This window comes from Bos indicus, chromosome 11 (genome assembly GCF_029378745.1).
Source record: "Bos indicus isolate NIAB-ARS_2022 breed Sahiwal x Tharparkar chromosome 11, NIAB-ARS_B.indTharparkar_mat_pri_1.0, whole genome shotgun sequence".
NCBI classification, from domain to species: Eukaryota; Metazoa; Chordata; class Mammalia; order Artiodactyla; family Bovidae; genus Bos; species Bos indicus.
This window is the reverse complement of record NC_091770.1, coordinates 73,284,057-73,303,920: the sequence shown is the minus strand read 5'-3', so window position 1 is coordinate 73,303,920 and position 19,864 is coordinate 73,284,057. Positions and strand designations below refer to the sequence as shown.

At 45.7% G+C, this 19,864-nt stretch overlaps 1 protein-coding gene across 1 annotated transcript in view; it reads right to left on the bottom strand.

The window, feature by feature from the left end:
• Positions 1 to 1,911: 1,911 nt before the first annotated feature.
• Positions 1,912 to 19,864, bottom strand: part of KIF3C (kinesin family member 3C) — a 36,210-nt gene continuing 18,257 nt past the window's right edge. The window contains exons 2-8 of the mRNA XM_019970596.2: positions 19,331 to 19,432; positions 18,592 to 18,714; positions 17,389 to 17,507; positions 16,813 to 16,929; positions 4,968 to 5,076; positions 4,636 to 4,808; positions 1,912 to 4,398 (exon numbers count right to left, since the gene is read on the bottom strand). Coding sequence (XP_019826155.2) covers positions 4,302 to 4,398; positions 4,636 to 4,808; positions 4,968 to 5,076; positions 16,813 to 16,929; positions 17,389 to 17,507; positions 18,592 to 18,714; positions 19,331 to 19,432 — 840 coding nt within the window. The 3' untranslated portion in view covers positions 1,912 to 4,301. The remainder of the gene's footprint in view (positions 4,399 to 4,635; positions 4,809 to 4,967; positions 5,077 to 16,812; positions 16,930 to 17,388; positions 17,508 to 18,591; positions 18,715 to 19,330; positions 19,433 to 19,864) is intronic.

Here is a 19,864-nt window from a genome sequence, read left to right as displayed (position 1 = left end):
TAAACCACTGAATTGGAATCACATTCCCAGGAAGTTGGCACTGGGACTTCTAAGTCTCTCTGAATGATTAAGTCCTGTAAACACAGCTGTTGGCAGATGTATTTCCTAAGTCCCGGCCTGGAGCAGCTGAGGAGATCATGCACCTTACACAGACAGAAGTGCAGTGAGGTAGAGAGGGTCCTTGTGGGGTCTGAGCCCCTGGTACTAGGTTATTCCTGAGAACTAGTCTGTCCTTACCCTTGGGGGTCCACAGCATGCTTCTGAGTGTCCTTATTTTGCTCAGGCCAGCTTAAGTGAATCTTTAGTTGTGGGGAAGAGTTCTAATTAACACACACTCAGCCTTAGGCAACTGAAAACACAAAGAAGTGACTCTGTGGAGATCAGGTGCCCAGCCATGAAGGAAGAAGAGAAACCTGGCAGTTGCCTTATCAACAACAAAGCTGTCTCCAAGAGACTCCAGCCAAGGGTAAGCTTCTGCCCTCTGGCTGTTTCACTGGAATTCTGGAACCACCTAGCTCAGCCACTCAAGTGAGCCCACAGCTAATAGGAGGAATGAGTGGCTTTAAAACAGGATCTCAAGGATAAGGGTCTGGAGATTTGGTTTATTCCCACCACTCTTCCCTTTTGTCCCAGGCTTGCACTACTTGTAGAACACGTAGGGTGCCTATCAGTTCCGAGGTGCAGATGGGCTAATGAGATGAGGCACAGAATCAAAAATTACAGGCTTCACAGCCTCATCACTAAGCCCACATCTTTAGCCAAGTTAGTTAATTTCCATATATCTCACCTGTAAACTAGGGACAATAACTCCTACCTGGGAGAACAATAGATGTATAAAGATTGGGCTTCCCAGGTGGTGGCACCAGTGGTAAAGAACCTGCCTGTCAATGCAGGAGACATAAGAGACGCTGATTCGATCCCTGGGTCAGCAAGATCCTTTGGAGGAGGTCATGGCAACCCGCTCCAGTATTCTTGCCTGGAGAATGCCTTGGACAGATGAGCCCGGCGGGCTACAGTCCATACCTCTTGGACAGAGGAGCCTGGGGGGATACAGTCCATAGGGTCACAGAGTCAGACACTACTGAAGCAACTTAGCATGATAGCAAATTATTGATACCTAAAAATACCTGACAAATCCCTAAAGCAGCAGAGCCCTAGAACCCCCTTAGATCTTAGGGCTGGAGCCCAGTGCAAAGGAAGGAGGCCCCTGCAGGAAACCATCAGTGTCACCATTTTATTTTTGCTGTGCCATGGGGCCTGTGGGATCTTAGTTCCCTGGCCAGTGATCTAACCTGGGCCCCACCACTGGACTGCCAGGCAACTCCCTGGGCTTTACATTTTTTAGCAGCAACTACTTCTCATTTCCTATAAGACTGCCACACTACAGGGAGCCAGCAGACGAACTCAGAGGGAGGAAAAGAGGCCCTGGGAAGACAGGGTGAGGGAAAGCTAGTTTTTAATTATTTTAATTCAGTACCCACCATGTGCCAGGCATACGGGTGTGCTTTTCCCACATTATTGCCTGTTTTAATCTCTCTTGGCTGATAAACAGAGAAACAGAAGGGGCAGAGCTGTGAAATGATACTGACAGCTAATGTGGACAGCATCTAGGCAGTTCTGAAATCTGCTCATACTCGAAATGAACTGGGAGGGGACTGCTAGCCTAGAACACGAACAGCTGCTGCCATAACTCAGGCACAGGCTTCAGCCTAGAGCCCGACCCGTCCCTTTGGCCCCACTGCTTAGATGGAGCCCCTGTTATGAAGTAGCCAGTGTTCCCAGGTGCTGATCACTCCTGCTGGGCTCCAAATACTCTTGAACCCCTCTGGGAAAAAACCAAGGAAGAGAAAGAAGGGAGACCATAAAAAAGAAACGTAGAAAGAGTCAAGGAAGAGAAGGCAGGCAAGCAACTTTGTAACGATACTCATTCCTTTATTATCGACTGTGTTAATTTGAACAGGGCTGGGGCCTGCAGGCTGCTGGCAGCACTGAGCTGCAGGTGCATTTCAGCTTGACAGAGAGATCTCATCCTAAGCCAAGGAGACAGAGGGTAATGTTTTATATATATATTTATATATTACATATGTCCTGTATCGTCAACTGTATAGAGTGAAAAGAACGGGCCACTGCATTGTTAATCGCTGTCCTAAATAAAGACCATAGCAACAGACATGGAAATTTGGTCCTAATCAAGGCCCTTACTTTGTCAACCAAGTGTTGGATACATCAAAAGGAAAAGAAGAGAAAGAGACAGAGAGACTGAGATCCAGCCACCCCGGTGGCCCTGTTCCCAGCATATCTTACACGGAGTGTAAAGTGTCCCCTGTGGAGGTAAACGCACACACACACAAACACACGCACACACACACACACATACACAAAACTGCAGGCAGGAGCTCCTCCTCTGACCACACCTTGGGCCCAGCCCTCCGACTGGGGGTGGGGAAGTTGGGTACATTGTGCTATAAGACTGTGAGGGTCAAGTGAGCAGACAATGCAGAGTTGATGTGTCCAAGTGATGAACAAGGATAACATGTGAGGCTTCACCCACAAACAAGAAAGAGGTCAGTGGGAGAGGCTGCTCAACACAGGCCTGGAGGTCCCTCTGTGCCCAGGCCACCTGGAAAATTTCTACACGCCACTCCTGTCCTAGCCATAGCCAAATCTCTGATCTGAAACCCTTGTCTCAAACCATCTTCTGGGCTCTGATGAAAAATGTTGTTTCCCTGAAGGATAGGAGTCAGTGGAAAATCAATGGCCCAACCACCTGGTGTCATAGTTACAGCAGCAATGACAGCATCATTCAAGTAAACCAAACCACAGCTTGGTCCTCAGAGCAGAAATTGAGCTGTGTGCAAGAAGGGTTCATTTCCTGATGGAAAGAGAATAACCAGGTAGCCAATCCCCACCGCCACCTCCCACACACCAAATTTCAGGCAGCCCTGTCAGCTTCATGCCTTTCCCCAGTGACTAAACTCCTCATATTCTAGTAACTGGAGACTTCATATTAGGTCGTTTTGCAGTCCCAAACTATGTGTTTTCATTCATGACTACCTCTTCACTCTTCCACCAAAATACACACTTAAAAGGTAAGTCAATGAAAATTAATCTTTCTTTTTGGTAGAAATTTACCCGAGATACCCGGAGACATCTTGGGATGTCACAAAGGGAAGTGAGAGGATTTCCTTAGGGACCAATTTGCACAATGCTGAAGGGTCAGTCTTGTCAACAAAACAGTGCCCAACAAATGTGATTCAGGGACAGGGGCAATGGGCAGAGTTGGTGGGTTGTGCCTGGGTCTCCATCTCCTGTGCTCCATGAGCCGGGAGAAGCATCAAATACCGGTACCTTTGTTTAGCCAGAGGGAGGACACTGATCCTCCTACTAGTAGTGGGGATACAGGCAGCTGCAGGGAATGATGAGGGCTGGAAGAAGCAGCATCTCAAAGATGGAGAGTTGGCCTGATTCCTTGTCGGCCAAAATGACTTCTCAGAGGGAACGGAAACAAATGGACGGTCCCTTGATGACTGTCCACACCGTCTCCATTACTGTTCCATGTCCCGGAGGTCCCCAGGAGGCAGCGACTGGTCGGTTCACAGTTCCCTTCCCCGAGTTGGGAAGGTGGGCAGGAAGCAGTTCGGGAAGCCATGAGTTCTTGCCAAAGCTGAAAAGCATGGGCTGTGCGGATGGAGTCACTGGAGTCCTTGATAAGGAGCCCGAGAAGCGGAAAGAGGCTGTTTGAAGCCTGGAAAGCGGAGAGGGGGGGCTCTCCCTCCGCCAGGAGCACACGCTCACCATAAGCAAGATGGATGTCTTCTGTCCTCAGCACACATCTTGTATTTCTCTAGTCCCAGAAAGCGCTCAGCAGCTGCTCATCAGCGGCACAGGAGGAGATGGCAGATTCCGGGACAAGCCAGGTAGAAAAAAATACACACAGGCACCTGCGTCTTCCCTTCTGGGCACAACTGACCAGAAGGAGAATGAGGTCTGACTGGGGCAGCGGGGTGGGATCTAAAGTCAAGAGGAGGAGGTGGCTGGGCGGTGAGCACGGCAGGGTCAGGCGAGGGCTCCTTTCCCACACGAATTGAGTTCCACGAATAAATAACATTAATTAAATAAAGGAGGCTAAGAGCCGGCAGAGGCACGCCTGCCGGGGTCCCCCCCAACATACGCACACGCACATGCGCCCACACACGCACACGCACGCACGCACACCGAGCGGCAGCGAGATGAGCCAGGGTTGGCCACCCCGTCCCTGGGGGTCTGGGCGGGGGGGACGGGGCAAGCCCGACGGAAGGTGGTCACTCGTGGTCGAGCACTGTCGTGGGGCGCAGAGCAGCAGAGGCGGCCAGCGAGGCGTGTGCGGTGGGAGGTGGAGGCCGCTGAGGACTCTGGCACCTGCAGGGGTGTGGATGAGGTTGGGGGGTTGGGGGTGCAGGAAACAAAAAAAGTAAGAACTTTTCTTTCCCTCATCCTGTCGCTGTAGGAACTCAGCCCCTGCAGCCCCAATTATCAGTCTCCCTTCACGCCGTTTGGGTACAACCACAACCCTCCTCAACATCCACCAGCTCCCACCTCACCAACTGTGGTTTCCACGCTAAGTCCATTGCCCACTCTGACCATGATGGTACTGACCAGGATCTGGACTTCCGGACTTTAGACGTGGAAGGTCTTTCCAGAAAGCTGTCCAACCGCATGAGCCTCTCCATGTGTAGTGCACGGGGGTCTTGGTCTTGGTCATGAGAGAATTCCATCTCAAAGACTGCTGGCGGAGACACATCCAACTCCAGAAACATGATGTTCTCAGCCTGCGGTGGGAATATGAGGCCAAAGGTGAGCACTGGTCCTGATGGCCAGCATCTTCTGGGCATTCGGGGAGATAATGGGAGTAGCAAGGGTGATGAGGCAGGTAGAGGAAGCAGCAGTTGCAAGCATCCACCCACCCTTTCTATTTCCCAGCTTCTTACCCTGTACCTGGGGTGGGACCCCATTGCCATGGCAACCCGAGCATACTGGCTGATCGGCCTCTTGTAGCCCACCGCAGAAGTTGGCCGCTTCTTCATTTGGCTGCTATTGCTGTAGGGAAAAGGCTATATTTTAAATCAATTTCCTCTGAACACAAAGGGAGAGTGATATGAAGGCTTACATATCATTCAGGTAGTCAGGAGGCCCCACAGACTGCGAGTTCTGGAATTTGCTTCTCTTTGCTCTAAAACAATCTGACAACTCAAAAGAGTAATAACACAAGAAGACATTTCTTCACTCTTGTTGCTTCCATTTTTTCCCACAGTGAAAAGGTCTGACTGAAGACTGGAATGAAGAAAGGCAATCCAATCTTATTTTAGCTGTCAGACTCACAGACTGACTTCACATACTACACAAAACCATTAATTAGTGGTTCTGCTTTTCATTTTTTTTCATAGGTTTTAACACAATAAAATGATTAGAAACTTAGGCTTGAAATGCAAGAGTTCCAAAATAGCCAAAACAATCTTGAAAAAGAACAAAGGGAGAAGATTCACATTTTTCCAGTTTCAAAACTTATTGGTGGTGGTTTAGTCGCTAAGTTGTGTCCCTCTTTTGCAACCCCATGGACTGTAGCCTTCCAGGCTCCTCTGTCCATGGGATTCTCCAGACAAGAATACTGGAGTGAGCTGTCATTTCCTTCTCCAGGGGATCTTCCTGACCCAGGGATTGAACCCGGGTCTCCTGCATTGCAGGCAGATTCTTTACCAACTGAGCTATAAGGGAAGCCCCTCAAAACTTATTACAACATTGTAATTTAACTATACATTAATAAAAAAATTAAAAATTACAAAGTTACAGTAATGAAGGCTGTATGATACTGGCATAAGGAAAGACATAAGGATCAATGGAACAGAATTAAGAATCTAGAAATAAACCCTTATATTTATTACAAGCAACTGATTCTCTATAAGGGTACCAAGACTATTCAATGGGGCATGAACAGTCTCTTCCGCAAATGGCACAGGTACAGTTGGATAGCCACACACAAAAAAATGAAGTTGGATTCTTCCCTTGTACCATATACAAAAAACTAACTTAAAAATTAATCATAGACGTCAATGTAAGTGTTAAACCTATAAGACTCTTAGGTAAAACAAAGGAGTAAATCTTCATGACCTTATAAAATGGGAGAAATTATCTGCAAATCATCCATGTGATATATGAGTTGTATTTAGAATCTATAAATAACTCTTATAAATCAACAATAAAAACACAAATAATCCAGTTTAAAACTGGACAAAGGATATGGATAGCCATTCCTCCAAAGAAAATATATAATGGCCAATAAGCACATGAAAAGATGCTCAACACTATTAGTTATTATGAAAATACAAATCAAACCCACAGTCAGATACCACTTCATGATATCTCATTAGCTACTAGGATAACTATAATCCTGAAGACAGATAATAACACATGTTGGTGAAAATACAGAGAAATTGGACCCTCCAGGCATTGTTGGTGGGAATATAAAATGATGCAGCCTCTTTGCAAACAGCATAGCGGTTCTTCAAAAAGTTAAACATGGAGTTACCATATGACCTGGTACTTCCATTACTAGATGTACATAGTCAAGAAAACTGAAAACATATGCTCTACAAAAACTTGTACATGAATGTTCAAAGAATAATTATTCATAACAGCCAAAAAGTAGAAATAACCCAAATGACTATTCATTTATGAAAAATAAACAAAATGTGGAATATCATAGAATGGAATATTATTCAGCAACAAAAAGGAATGAAGGACTGATGCATGCTACAATGTGGAAGAACCTTGAAAACATTTTGCTAAGTGAAAGACAGTAGACATAAAAGACCACATGTTGTAATATTCCATTTATATGAACTATCTGGAATAGGCAAGTCCATAGAGACAGAAAGTGGATAGACTAGTGGTTTTCTAGGGATGGAGACACTAGGGAGCTAATGGGTTTGAGGTTTCTTTTTGGAGTGATGAAAATGTTCTGGAATTAGACAGTGGCGTTATTACATAACTGTGAATATACTAAAATCCACTGAAGAACATACTTTAAAATGGTGAACTTTATATATGGTTTATATCTCAATAAAGCTATTACTTATAAAACAAACAAAACTCAGGCTCGGCTTTTAAAACATGCATATTCTTTGACCCAAATTCCCATTCCTAGGAATTTCCCTTAGGAAATAATCAGAGAATGGGTCAAAAATTTGGGATGTTTGCTGCAATATTATTTACAAGTGCAAACAATTAGAAACAAACTAAATGTGCACCAGGATGGACAAGTTAAATTATTATTCAGTCACGTGAAGGAATATTATGCAGTCATATTGTTTTTGGCTTTATGTAGCCATGAAAAGATTTCTACAACATATTAAGTAAAAAAGCAAATAAAAAAATGAAATTTGTTTTGATTTTAAAGAAGTGTGTACACATATGTGGATGCTTAGAAAGAAGTTTGGATATTCAATGAAATGTTAATAGTAATTGTCTTTGGATGGCTTTACAATCTTTAAAATGTATAAGTTTATATCTAATAAGTTATTTCAAATACTCAGAAAAGCACAGAAAATAATATATATCTGTTTACCTACCATCCAGTTTTGCTAAATCTTAACATTTTGTTACACTTAACATCAAATCTTTTTTGAGAAGTAAAATGTAGGCACAGTTTTTAAGACTTTCCTTCTCCAGAATTAATCCCTCTCTTGAATTTGGTGATTATTAATGTCAGGCATGTTTTTATATTTACTTATATATGTATATATTCATAAACAACGTACATAGTATTGTATGCCTATTTCTAAATTTTGTACTGTATAGTACAGATACATTTTTTGTGTGCCCAAACATGTCTTTTATATTTATCCATACTGCTCTAGATTAGATGATTACAATTTAACTATATTGATTATCTTAAGGTTTCAATATAGCATTTTATGTTTTTTATATATTCCCTTATTGATGGACATCTAGGTCAATTCCTTTTTCTCTCTCCCTTTCTATTTAACACAGTGCTGTTGTAAAGATTTCTGCATGTACAGGTATCTTTAAGTATACATTCAACAGTTTCTTTGGGGTATATACCCAGGAAGGGCATGGTTCCAACGTGCATCTCCAGTTTTACTAGGTATTGCCTAAGTGGCTATATACTGACAAGAACGTTCCCATTGCTGTATATTCTGGCCAACTCTTACTATGTTAGACTTTTTACTCTCAGCAACCTAATGAGTGTGAGGTATTTGATTATTCAAAACAAATACAAATAGGAAAGAAAACAAGACAGTTATTTCCACTAAAAAATTAACAGGGTTTATAGTCAGGCAGATCCAAGTTTGAATGTTGGCTCTACCCCCTAGGCTTTGTTACCTTGGGAAGCAGCTTATTATCTCTGAGCTTCAGATATCTCATCACCATCCTACAGAACTGCTGAGATTAACAAGACAAGCACATAGCACCATACACGGCAAGGGCTCACTACGTGGCAGCTGTGATGATTATTTATTCTCAGCTCCACTTGCTAATTTCAAGCAGGGATACGAACGAGCAACGCAAAAAGCCAAAAGGCAGACAGAAGAGAAGAAACAGGCTGAGTAACTCAGAGATAGGACATTCTGTCCTTGACTAGGAGAACAAACCATGCAGGCCCTGGCAGAACAATGCCAGCCTTCTGCACAGCAATAGTGAAGAACCATAGTCTCAGGTTTTATCTACAAGAATGCTGGACTCCACTTGGGGTTCCCATCAACCCCTCTTCACAGATGAAAAGGAAGGAAGGAGGAGGCTGTAGAAGCCCCAGCTTGCTCTGCTGCTGCGGACCCTCTGAGAGGTGGGGAGGCGGCTTTTGGCGGAGAGGAGCACGAAAATCAGTAAAATAATAGCTTATCATTTATAAGGTGCATCTCATTCAAACTTTACAACAACCTCCTGAGGTTCAGATGGGACAGACAAGGAGACTGAGGCTCAGAAAAGTGAAATGCCTTGTGCGCCCAAAGTCATACAACTAGAAAGAGACTGGGAACGGAACCTTCCCAAATGCTCCTTTTAGGACACCACTCTGTCTTTCAGGAGCGCACACACAACTGTCTGGGCCTCGGCGTGCCTCGAAGGCTGCAGGCTCTGGGAACGGGACAAGTGAACAGGGCTGGACGAGCAGAGCCGTAGATCAGTGTGAATTGGCAGCCTGACCCAATAAAGATGCCAGGGCTATTCTGGGCGGCAGGAGGGAAGAAGGGGGTGGGGGAGGGGAGTCTGTAACTGGGACACCAAACTTCCCATCTCCTCTCTCTCTGCCCCAGGCCTACTTTCCATGATTGATCCCTCTGTAGTAAGCAGGTTGTGGCTGACAGCCCAGAATGGAGGCCTGGCTCTGGAGTATCCACCCCTCCCGAAAGAAAGCCACAGCAGTTATCCTGTGCTTAGTAGATCCTCAGAGTTCTCTTAGGACCCTCTCTCCACATAGCTTCTATCACAAGATTATATATATTCTCCCCTTAATATTAAAAATATCAGTCCCATCTCAGAGGCTGATCCCAATCTCATTGCCAGCTGTCTGCTCACCATACCTTTCTTCTGTTCTGAAAACCAGCAGTCAACATCACAGGGTATGTTTTCTCCTTGCACATCCATCCTTTACAAGCACCCACCACAGCAAATCTGACTTTTCTCCATGATCGATCAGGTACCCCCTTCCCTGTAGGTCAGCTGTCCACCTTGCAGCGTCCCTTAGCACATCTAAACTCCCCGTGCCCCCTTCCCACGGCCCCTCTGCATGGCTCACCGCCTGCCTGGGAAGGCAAAAACTTCTTTTTTCAGATTCTTTTTCAGTTTTCACAGGCCTGGGAACAAATCTAGGGACTCAACCAGAGAATGTTCTGACTGAGGTAAACTTTGCCTCTGTAACAAAACCAGCTTAACCTTCTATCCTTATTCTGTTTAGAGCAAGGAATGCTCTCTCTAAACTTGGAGGCAGCCTGATTTAAAAATCAAAATCTAAAACAAAAGCAACAAATCAAACTGCCCTTCTATGGCACTTGTAAGAGATGGTGACAAACTGGTTTCTCTGGAGTCCCCAAATCATCATGTTGGCCTCCTGGTATGACAGCAACCATTTATGGACCATCTCCTCTGTGCGAGGTAGTGGCCTAGAACAGCCCCCCACCTCCCCAACACACACAGACACACGTGCATTATTTCATTTCAATCTTGACAGTCCTGCAGGGATTTTTGTTTCATCATCCTGACTTTGGAGGTGAAGAAACTTGAGTTCAGAGAAGTTAAGAAACCTTCTCAAGGCAGAGCAGGGACCAGAATTCCGAATGTTCTACATCCCAAATCCAGTCTCTTTCTACTGCACCATGACACTCTGAAAAGAATCTAGAGCGGCCAGGAATGCAAACAGCAAAGGGCTAAAGTTACAAATAGAATTTTTGAACTGCAAACCATGGGCTATAGACACTGCCAAGTATACAACCCTTAGAAGACAGTTGTGTATAAATGCAATTAAAAACAAAGTCCATTATGAGAAGCCAAACATAAAAGGTTCTACTTGTAAAACTGTGATGGTTGAAGGTGGCTGCCAAGATTTTCTTTTCAAAGTAACCAAAATAATTTTCTTTTCAAAATACCCAAAATTATTTGCGATTGTGGAACAGACCTCACCTGAAGTTATTGTATATCAGCGAGAGACAGTGGAGAAAAAAGTAAAAGGGACAGACTTCCAAAATAAGTCGATATGACTGTGTTTCAAGAGCTCCCCAACAATAACTCCTTGTTTTAGAAAGAAGCGCAGGGAAGAGTGTGGGGGTAGATGCCTGCAGCTAGAGGAGGAGAGGAAAGGTTTTTTCCAGCAAAAGCTTTCTAGAGGGACAGCGTGACTTTAGGTAATTTCTTTGCAACAATGCTTTTGTCCTCTCATTTTGAGCAGCCTTCAGTGTCTCATCCCCAGAACGCCACAGGCCAAAGTGAAGCGGAATGCTCCACAGGTGAATTGAGCAATCGGGACAATGCCTTCATTAGTTAAGTGTTTTGGGACAGAAGAGGTTCTCGGCCCTGATCAAGTTATACTGCAAACAGTGGGACCCAGTCCTCCCAGAGAGGCAGCTTGTTCCACAGTCTCAGGCCCCAGAGCTCCCCGAAACGGGGGAAGCTGCATCCAAGGCCCTCCCCTCTCTGGCTGTGAAAGGAGGGGCTTGGGGCACAGATCCAGGCCAATGACTCTGACACCAGGATGCTACCCTGGGGCACTCTGTGCTGAGTCATTATCTCACTTGGGAATTCCAATTAGGAGGAAAGTGTTTTTACTTTAACCACCAACTGCTGTGGAAAAAAATTGCTTTCATAAAAATCTTCCTAGATCTGTTACTACTTCTCTGTTGTATTTTTGTGATTTTTTAAAAGCTCTGACATAAATATTATTTATTGCAGTTATCAGACAATGGACAGGTGACATTAAAAAAGAAAATAATTTGGAGCAGTAATTCAGAATAGCATGTAGCTGACTACCTGGTATTTATTAATAAGTCTTTTTGAAGTAATTTATTTATTGGAATTTTTTCTTAAAGAAATCTATAATACCTGTTTATATCAACCATATTTAAGTACAGTGGAGAACACTGGGATGTCACAATTGCCTTAATACTTTTTACCCTTACCCAGATTATTTTCTACACAAAATATATACTCTGCATTCCGAAGAGGTACATACAGATTCTGTATGAAATAGCATGGTTGTGAATATACTTAACTGTAACTTTGAAAAAGCTTGTGAAAGTATTTATATGTTTACAATTTTAATATAAAATTTTATGGAAACACAGTCCATTTGGGATCCAGTCAGAAAGCTACTAATGGAGACATACAAATGCGGGCTGGTGAACAACTCTATGCAGATTTAAGCCAACAGGGTATGTACACTGGTTCTTCCAAAAAAGTTATGGAAATGAAAACACTACAGAATAAGCTAAAGCAAGCAGCTTTTGAGGAATGAGCCAAATTTTTAGGCTTCCCAATGACAAAGAAAACACTGAATCTTTATCTCTTTGCCTTACTAGGCTGCTGCTCCTGCTGCTAAGTCGCTTCAGTCGTGTCCGACTCTGTGCGACCCCACAGACAGCAGCCAACCAGGCTCCTCCATCCCTGGGATTCTCCAGGCAAGAATATTGGAGTGGGTTGCCATGTCCTTCTCCAGGTGCCTTACTAGGCAGGAGAGGGAATAAATCAACAGTAAGCAAAGATACCAAGTAGAGGACTTCTTCTATTTTACAAGCTGTTACTGGTATCTACTCTAAATATTATTTAACATGTGCTATTTTAAGATAGCTGTTTTAATTTTTTTAAGTCTGTGTATGGTTTTTCAACAACACAAGAGAAGACTCTATACAAGGACATCACCAGATGGTCAACACCGAAATCAGATTGATTATATTCTTTGCAGCCAAAGATGGAGAAGCTCTATACAGTCAGCAAAAACAAGACCAGGAGCTGACTGGGGCTCAGACCATGAACTCCTTCTTGCCAAATTCAGACTTAAATTGAAGAAGTAGGGAAAACCACTAGACCATTCAGGTATGACATAAATCAAATCCCTTATGATTATACAGTGGAAGTGAGAAATAGATTTAAGGGCCTAGATCTGATAGATAGAGTGCCTGATGAACTATGGAATGAAGTTCGTGACATTGTACAGGAGACAGGGATCAAGACCATTCCCATGGAAAAGAAATGCAAAAAAACAAAATGGCTGTCTGGGGAGGCCTTACAAATAGCTGTGAAAAGAAGAGAAGCGAAAAGCAAAGGAGAAAAGGAAAGATATAAGCATCTGAATGCAGAGTTCCAAAGAATAGCAAGAAGAGATAAGAAAGCCTTCTTCAGTGATCAATGCAAAGAAATAGAGGAAAACAACAGAATGGGTAAGACTAGAGATCTCTTCAAGAAAATCAGAGATACCAAAGGAACATTTCATGCAAAGATGGGCTCGATAAAGGACAGAAATGGTATGGACCTAACAGAAGCAGAAGATATTAAGAAGAGATGGCAAGAATACACAGAAGAACTGTACAAAAAAGACCTTCACGACCCAGATAATCATGATGGTGTGATCACTGACCTAGAGCCAGACATCCTGGAATGTGAAGTCAAGTGGACCTTAGAAAGCATCACTACAAACAAAGCTAGTGGAGGTGATGGAATTCCAGTTGAGCTATTCCAAATCCTGAAAGATGATGCTGTGAAAGTGCTGCACTCAATATGCCAGCCAATTTGGAAAACTCAGCAGTGGCCACAGGACTGGAAAAGGTCAGTTTTCATTCCAATCCCAAAGAAAGGCAATGCCAAAGAATGCTCAAACTACCGCACAATTGCACTCATCTCACACGCTAGTAAAGTAATGCTCAAAATTCTCCAAGCTAGGCTTCAGCAATATGTGAACCGTGAACTTCCTGATGTTCAAGCTGGTTTTAGAAAAGGCAGAGGAACCAGAAACCAAATTGCCAACATCTGCTGGATCATGGAAAAAGCAAGAGAGTTCCAGAAAAACATCTATTTCTGCTTTATTGGCTATGCCAAAGCCTTTGACTGTGTGAATCACAATAAACTGTGGAAAATTCTGAAAGAGATGGGAATACCAGACCACCTGATCTGCCTCTTGAGAAATTTGTATGCAGGTCAGGAAGCAACAATTAGAACTGGACATGGAACAACAGACTGGTTCCAAATAGGAAAAGGAGTTCGTCAAAGCTATATATTGTCACCCTGTTTATTTAAGTTATATGCAGAATACATCATGAGAAACGCTGGACTGAAAGAAACCCAAGCTGGAATCAAGATTGCTGGGAGAAATATCAATAACCTCAGATATGCAGATGACACCACCCTTATGGCAGAAAGTGAAGAGGAACTAAAAAGCCTCTTGATGAAAGTGAAAGTGGAGAGTGAAAAAGTTGGCTTCAAGCTCAACATTCAGAAAACGAAGATCATGGCATCCGGTCCCATCACTTCATGGGAAATAGATGGGGAAACAGTGGAAACAGTGTCAGACTTTATTTTGGGGGGCTCCAAAATCACTGTAGATGGTGACTGCAGCCATGAAATTAAAAGGCGCTTACTCCTTGGAAGGAAAGTTATGACCAACCTAGATAGCATATTCAAGAGCAGAGACATTACTTTGCCCACAAAGGTTCGTCTAGTCAAGGCTATGGTTTTTCCTGTGGTCATGTATGGATGTGAGAGTTGGACTCTGAAGAAGGCTGAGCGCCGAAGAATTGATGCTTTTGAAGTGTGGTGTTGGACAAGACTCTTGAGAGTCCCTTGGACTGCAAGGAGATCCAACCAGTCCATTCTGAAGGAGATCAGCCCTGGGATTTCTTTGGAAGGAATGATGCTAAAGCTGAAACTCCAGTACTTTGGCCACCTCATGCGAAGAGTTGACTCATTGGAAAAGACTCTGATGCTGGGAGGGATTGGGGGCAAGAGGAGAAGGGGACGACAGAGGATGAGATGGCTGGATGGCAGCACTGACTCGATGGACGTGAGTCTGAGTGAACTCTGGGAGTTGGTGATGGACAGGGAGGCCTGGCGTGCTGCGATTCATGGGGTCGCAAAGAGTCGGACACGACTGAGCGACTGATCTGATCTGATGGATTTCCAATGTATGCATACCACTTTATTTTTGCAAAAAGAGAAGTTATTTTTAAAGTTTTTACAAATATTAAAGTTATTTGAGTAAAAGGAAGAAAGTAAACTTAAAAAAAATAGAATAAAGAATGGAAATTTATAAACATTAAGCAGAAAGTGTATTTTAGCTTCAGGCAAAGTACCACTATGCTTTGAACTCTGGATTGTGTGCTTAGGCAGTCAAGTAAAAATTGCAGGGACAATGTTTTGAGAAACGAATAAACTCCTCTGAAGCATGAAATTTTCAAAACTCAAATCAAGATCCCTTTTCAGTTCCAGATTAAAGGAAGAAGCATGACTATTAAATGCAATGCACCATCACAGGTGGGCTGGTGCGGGTGGGGAAGAATTGCCTTATTGGATATTATTGAGCTAACTGGCTAAAATTGAATATTGTTTGTTGTGTATTCGTCTGGTGTCAATACAGAATTTCCTGAATCTGATCACTGTACTGTGGTTATGTAAGAGAATGTCCTCGTTCTTAGGAAATATGGGTAAAGGGTTGACTGCCTGCAACTTAATCTCAAATTGTTGGGGGCAGGGGATTAATCAAGCAAGATGTGGCAAGATGCTAACAACTGGGGAGTTTTGGTGAAAGGCACACGGGAATTCTTTGTATTATTCTTGATTTTCAAAATTAAAAATTCAAATATAAATCAACTATACCCCAATAAAAAAAATGTTTAAATAAAGTTAGCCAGTAAGGGAAAAAAAAAAAAACCCAACATACCTTTTCAGAGCTTCTCTCATCCATCTCTGTCTAATGTAAAGAAATTCCTCTACCTACAAACTTTCAGCTCAAGAATTTTGTAAGTACAAAATAACCTTACAAAGCAGAAGCTTCACCAGCATCTTCCTCCGGTAGATGGCAATGAAACAGTAGTTTCTGAACCTAGCTTCCCAGTAGAATCAGCTGGAGGCTTTGAAAAAACAATTTTTTAAAAAAAAGTCCTGGGATCCACCCATAAGACCTCTTAAATCAGATTCTCTGGAGCCCAGCTCAGAGGTGATTCTAGATGCAGCCAGGGTGGAGAACATCTGCAATAAATGATATACTACTGCAGGTCTCCACTTAGATTGGCAAGGTGGATTTTAAACCCAAACTGACACCATTGAAAAGTCCTTTACTCGTGAACTGGCTGCTTACCAACTTACACATGGTGTATGTATGTCAAGATTTGTTCTTCCCAAAGAGTCATGGAAATGAAAACACTGCAGAGTAAGCTAAAGCAAGCAGCTTTTGAGGAATGAGCCAAATTTTTAGGCTTCTCAATGACAAAGAAAACACTGAATCTTTCTCTTTGCCTTACTAGGCTAGGAGATGCAATAATTCAACAGTAAGCAAGATACTGACTGCAGGACTTGGGCAGGATCAGCCCTTCAGAAAGCAGGCAAATCAAGTAGGCAATCTGATGCTCCAGTGAGGAGTTATGGATCCCTAAAATTAGCTTCCCACTCCAGCTCTGGAGAGACTTTTGCCCTAACTTGGTATTAATATTCCTAGGATAGATAAAGAATCGCCAGGGAAGTGCACTGGTATCCAGCCTCCCGAGCACCCCTGTACACAGATTTTCAACGAAGGGACAGTGGTTCAGCTGGGTGAGGCAGTCACTCTGATGGGTGTGCCTGTCCAGTCTTGTTCTTCAGGGCCACCAGCAGAGGGAGCTGCACACCCAGCCAATGGATGCAAACTAAGAGCTAGGATGTGGAAACAGGTGGAAATGCTGAATCACCCAGCTGAGTAAGGCTACAAAGACCTCACCTGTCTATCATTTCTTGATCTGGTTCCTTTTCTGTACTCCCCACTGGACTGTGAGCTCTGACTGTGTCTTATTGACCTTCTGTCTGCAGAGTCTCCCACAGTGTCCGACACACAATGAGTGCTTGGCAATAGTATCTATCGATGCTGTTTTGGGCATCTGACAAACGAATATTCACCAGACTGGCCAAATGTTAGCCAGCTAGTATTTTTTGGGCCGAGACACTGTATTTGACGTTCCTTCCTTCACGGAGATCCCTGTATTTGGTCCTGAAAAAACCCATCCTCCATCTCCCCCAAGCGCCTGGCCACCCCCAACCAGGGGCGAGCTTGAGAGTCCCTAGGCCCAGACAGCAGGATGAGAGACTCACGCTCCACTAGGAACAAGGGGTTGGAACTTCCACTGCTCCTCTTCGCAGTCTAGGAAAAGCCGGTTCATGATCTTGTTCTTCTCCTCTGGGGGGATGAAGTTCTCGATGATCAGGTACCTGGGAGCAGGAATGAGGTAGAGATGGGGGTGTGGGCAGTGAGACCACGCAGTGTAGGTGAAGGTTGAAAGAGAAGCAGCAAGACACAAAGAGGCAGAGGGAACAGAGAAAATGGAAAAACCAAAAAGTCGGGGGGAGGGGGTCCCTAGAGAAACAACAGAGCCTGGAAATCACTGCTTCTCATGCAAAGATTACAGACTCAGGGCCTTAGGAGTTACCTCTGGGCAACACCCAGCATGACTTTACAAGGTTCATCTAATGCAGGCAGAGGACAGAAAGGAGAAAACAGGAGGTAGAAGATACTCCAATGGGTCCCTCCCCCATCCATTCCTATGGGTCATGGACATGGGTGAGGAGACAGAACTGAAGCCTTCAGGAAAGACAGGAGCCTGTCAGGGAGAGACCCGGAGCCTGAGAGGTGGCTGTGCGGGCCCCAGCTGGGACGAGAAGGGGCCCTACTTGAGCTTGAGTTCCCGGGTCTGCTCATTCTGCGCCTCCTCCAGGTCCTGCCGCACGCGGATGTACTCGTCGTGCTGGTCCTGGATCTCCGCCTTCACCGCCTGCAGCTTGGCGTAGAGCTGGCGGGGGAAGGTGCAACTCAGAGGTGGTAAGGAGTGGCACCCAATGAGGCTCGACTCCCCCAGCCTGCAGGCTCAGGGTCCACCAGCTCAGTGCAGGATGAGGCCAGGGTCCCCGTGTGAATGTCCCTCCATCCATCGGATCGGGTAATTTAAGAGCTGCCCCATCCCTCCTACACCGCTCACTCTCAGCTGCTGTCCACATTGTGCAATGCTCAAGTTTGATGGGACCTGGGGAACCTTCTGGTCCAACACCCTCTTTTTATAGATAGGAAACTCAGGAACAGGTTTGCTCAAGGTCACATACAAGGTGCAGAAGAGCCTGAATCAGGACCCGAGTATCAGGACTACTGGTCCAGGGCTCAGGGGAGCCTCAGCCAGTTTGGAAGGTGGCCCATCCCACTCCAGCCTCTCCAGTGACTCTCAAAAGGAGGGGTGTGGGGAGGGCAGCCCCAACCCCACCGTCTATCCCACTCCTAACACACCGCGAGGTGTGGAAACTGGAAACTGCCGCTGGAGCTGGACCTCTGCCGGGCCTGCTCTGGGGCAGCCACCTCAGCAATCTAAGGGCTTTCCAGGCTCTTCCAGAATCCAGGCTGGAATCTGCGGCTTCCTGCCCTAGGCCCTCAGCTCATGCGCATGCCATTCCCTGGCCATGGACCTCACAGGGTCCTGATGGCCAATACTCTCATCTCTGGAGTGCCTTGTGCTTCCTCTCTGAGCTCTCCCGGGCTCAAGTCTCCACTCCCCTGGCCTGCTCAGTGCCTGACTATCCAAACGGTGACTCACTGGTGACACCACAGGGAAGGGGCAAGTGACCCAGGACCACGAGGGCAGCCACCCTGCAGAGAGGAAGTGAAGGCATTCCCAGCCTCTCAGGCCCCTCCTGAAGCAAGAGAAAAGGTTCTATTCCACCCAGACCCCCGCATCCCCCGGCTCCTCACCCCAGCACCCAGGCAACGTAACTCAAGGGGTCAGCAGTTCAAGCAAAGTGGGGAGGGGTCGCTAAAGCACAACCCTCCTTGGGCAGGTGACTGCCAGGCCTTCACACACCTGGACCCGGGGTCCTGCTGTGGCAACTTACCTTCTTGAGTTTCTTGGTTTTGACCTCCACCTCTTGCTGCAGGGACGTGTAGGTGCCCCGGAGCTCCATGGTCTCCTCATCCCGGAGCATCATCTCTTGCTGCATTTCCCGCTCACGGCGTTTCTAGGCCAGGGCAGGGGACAGGGCTCAGAGGAGCAGCACATACTGGCAAGACCCAAGGGAGCTCTGCCTGTCATGGAACCTGGCTCCGTCGTGGCCACAGGAGCCAGGAGGACACAGAGAGTTTCTTACAGCCCAGGTCCATCACTCCCACCCCATCCTCAGTGGAGGCCTCTCTGAACCTTCTTCTCAGCTCACAGGGCCGTGCTTTTGCAGGCACTGCCCCACGTGGAAGGAGACCCCGCCCCTAACCACTGGGGCTTCCAGGGGTGTCAACCACATCCACTGATGCCCAGGTACTGGCTTTTCAGCTGTCTCAGCCTCTCCTGTGTAGTATCACAGCTGATGGGCAAGACCAACAAACTGTGGTTCTTGATGCTTTCGGAAACAGCCCTACAGTTGTTGAAGAACTCACACCTTTGTGGAAGGTTTGGGAATTAGGACTGGGTGCCCTGTAGAGGCTGACATCATGGAGAGCCAGCACCTGGGCGGGTGGACCCATGGGATGCAGAGCGTTAGGTTCTCAGCACTATAATTCCAGGGACCCTGAGTTCAAGAAGACTCACTGCCCTCAGCCCCCCAGACCTGACCTCAAGGCCATGCACCCCCCCAGCCCCACCTGCTCGGCAATCTCCTGCCTCTTTAGTTCGAGCATCTTCTGCTGCTCGTTGGTGTGATCCATGATGTTCCTGCCCCCGATGAGCAGCTTGCTCTCCATGGCCTGGGGACACAGAGGGGTGAAGAGATAGGTTTTCAAAGGGCCAGAGCAGCTGCAGCTTGAGAGGTTTGGCTTCCCCGCCCTTCAGGGCGGGAACAGAAGATATGTCCCAGATGGGGGCTCATGACCCTCACCAAGAAGGAAGTTTTCCCCTCTAGCTTTGTGGGCCCCAGCACAAGGCTCCCATTGTTAGCAAGACCATTAGGTGAGACAAGGCAGGGAAGCCCTCAGAGAATACAGGGCACCTGATCTGTTTGCTTTGGATACGGAGGGAAGGCTGGTTCACCATGCCTCGGGAAGGGAATGCAGGTGGCGATCTAATCCTGGCAACCAGGACCAGCTGGTGTTCAGGAGGCAGGGAGATGCAGGATACAATTCCTGAGCAGCCTGGCCCTTTAGCTAACTGGCTCCTGACTCAGGAAGGGGGCTCTCATT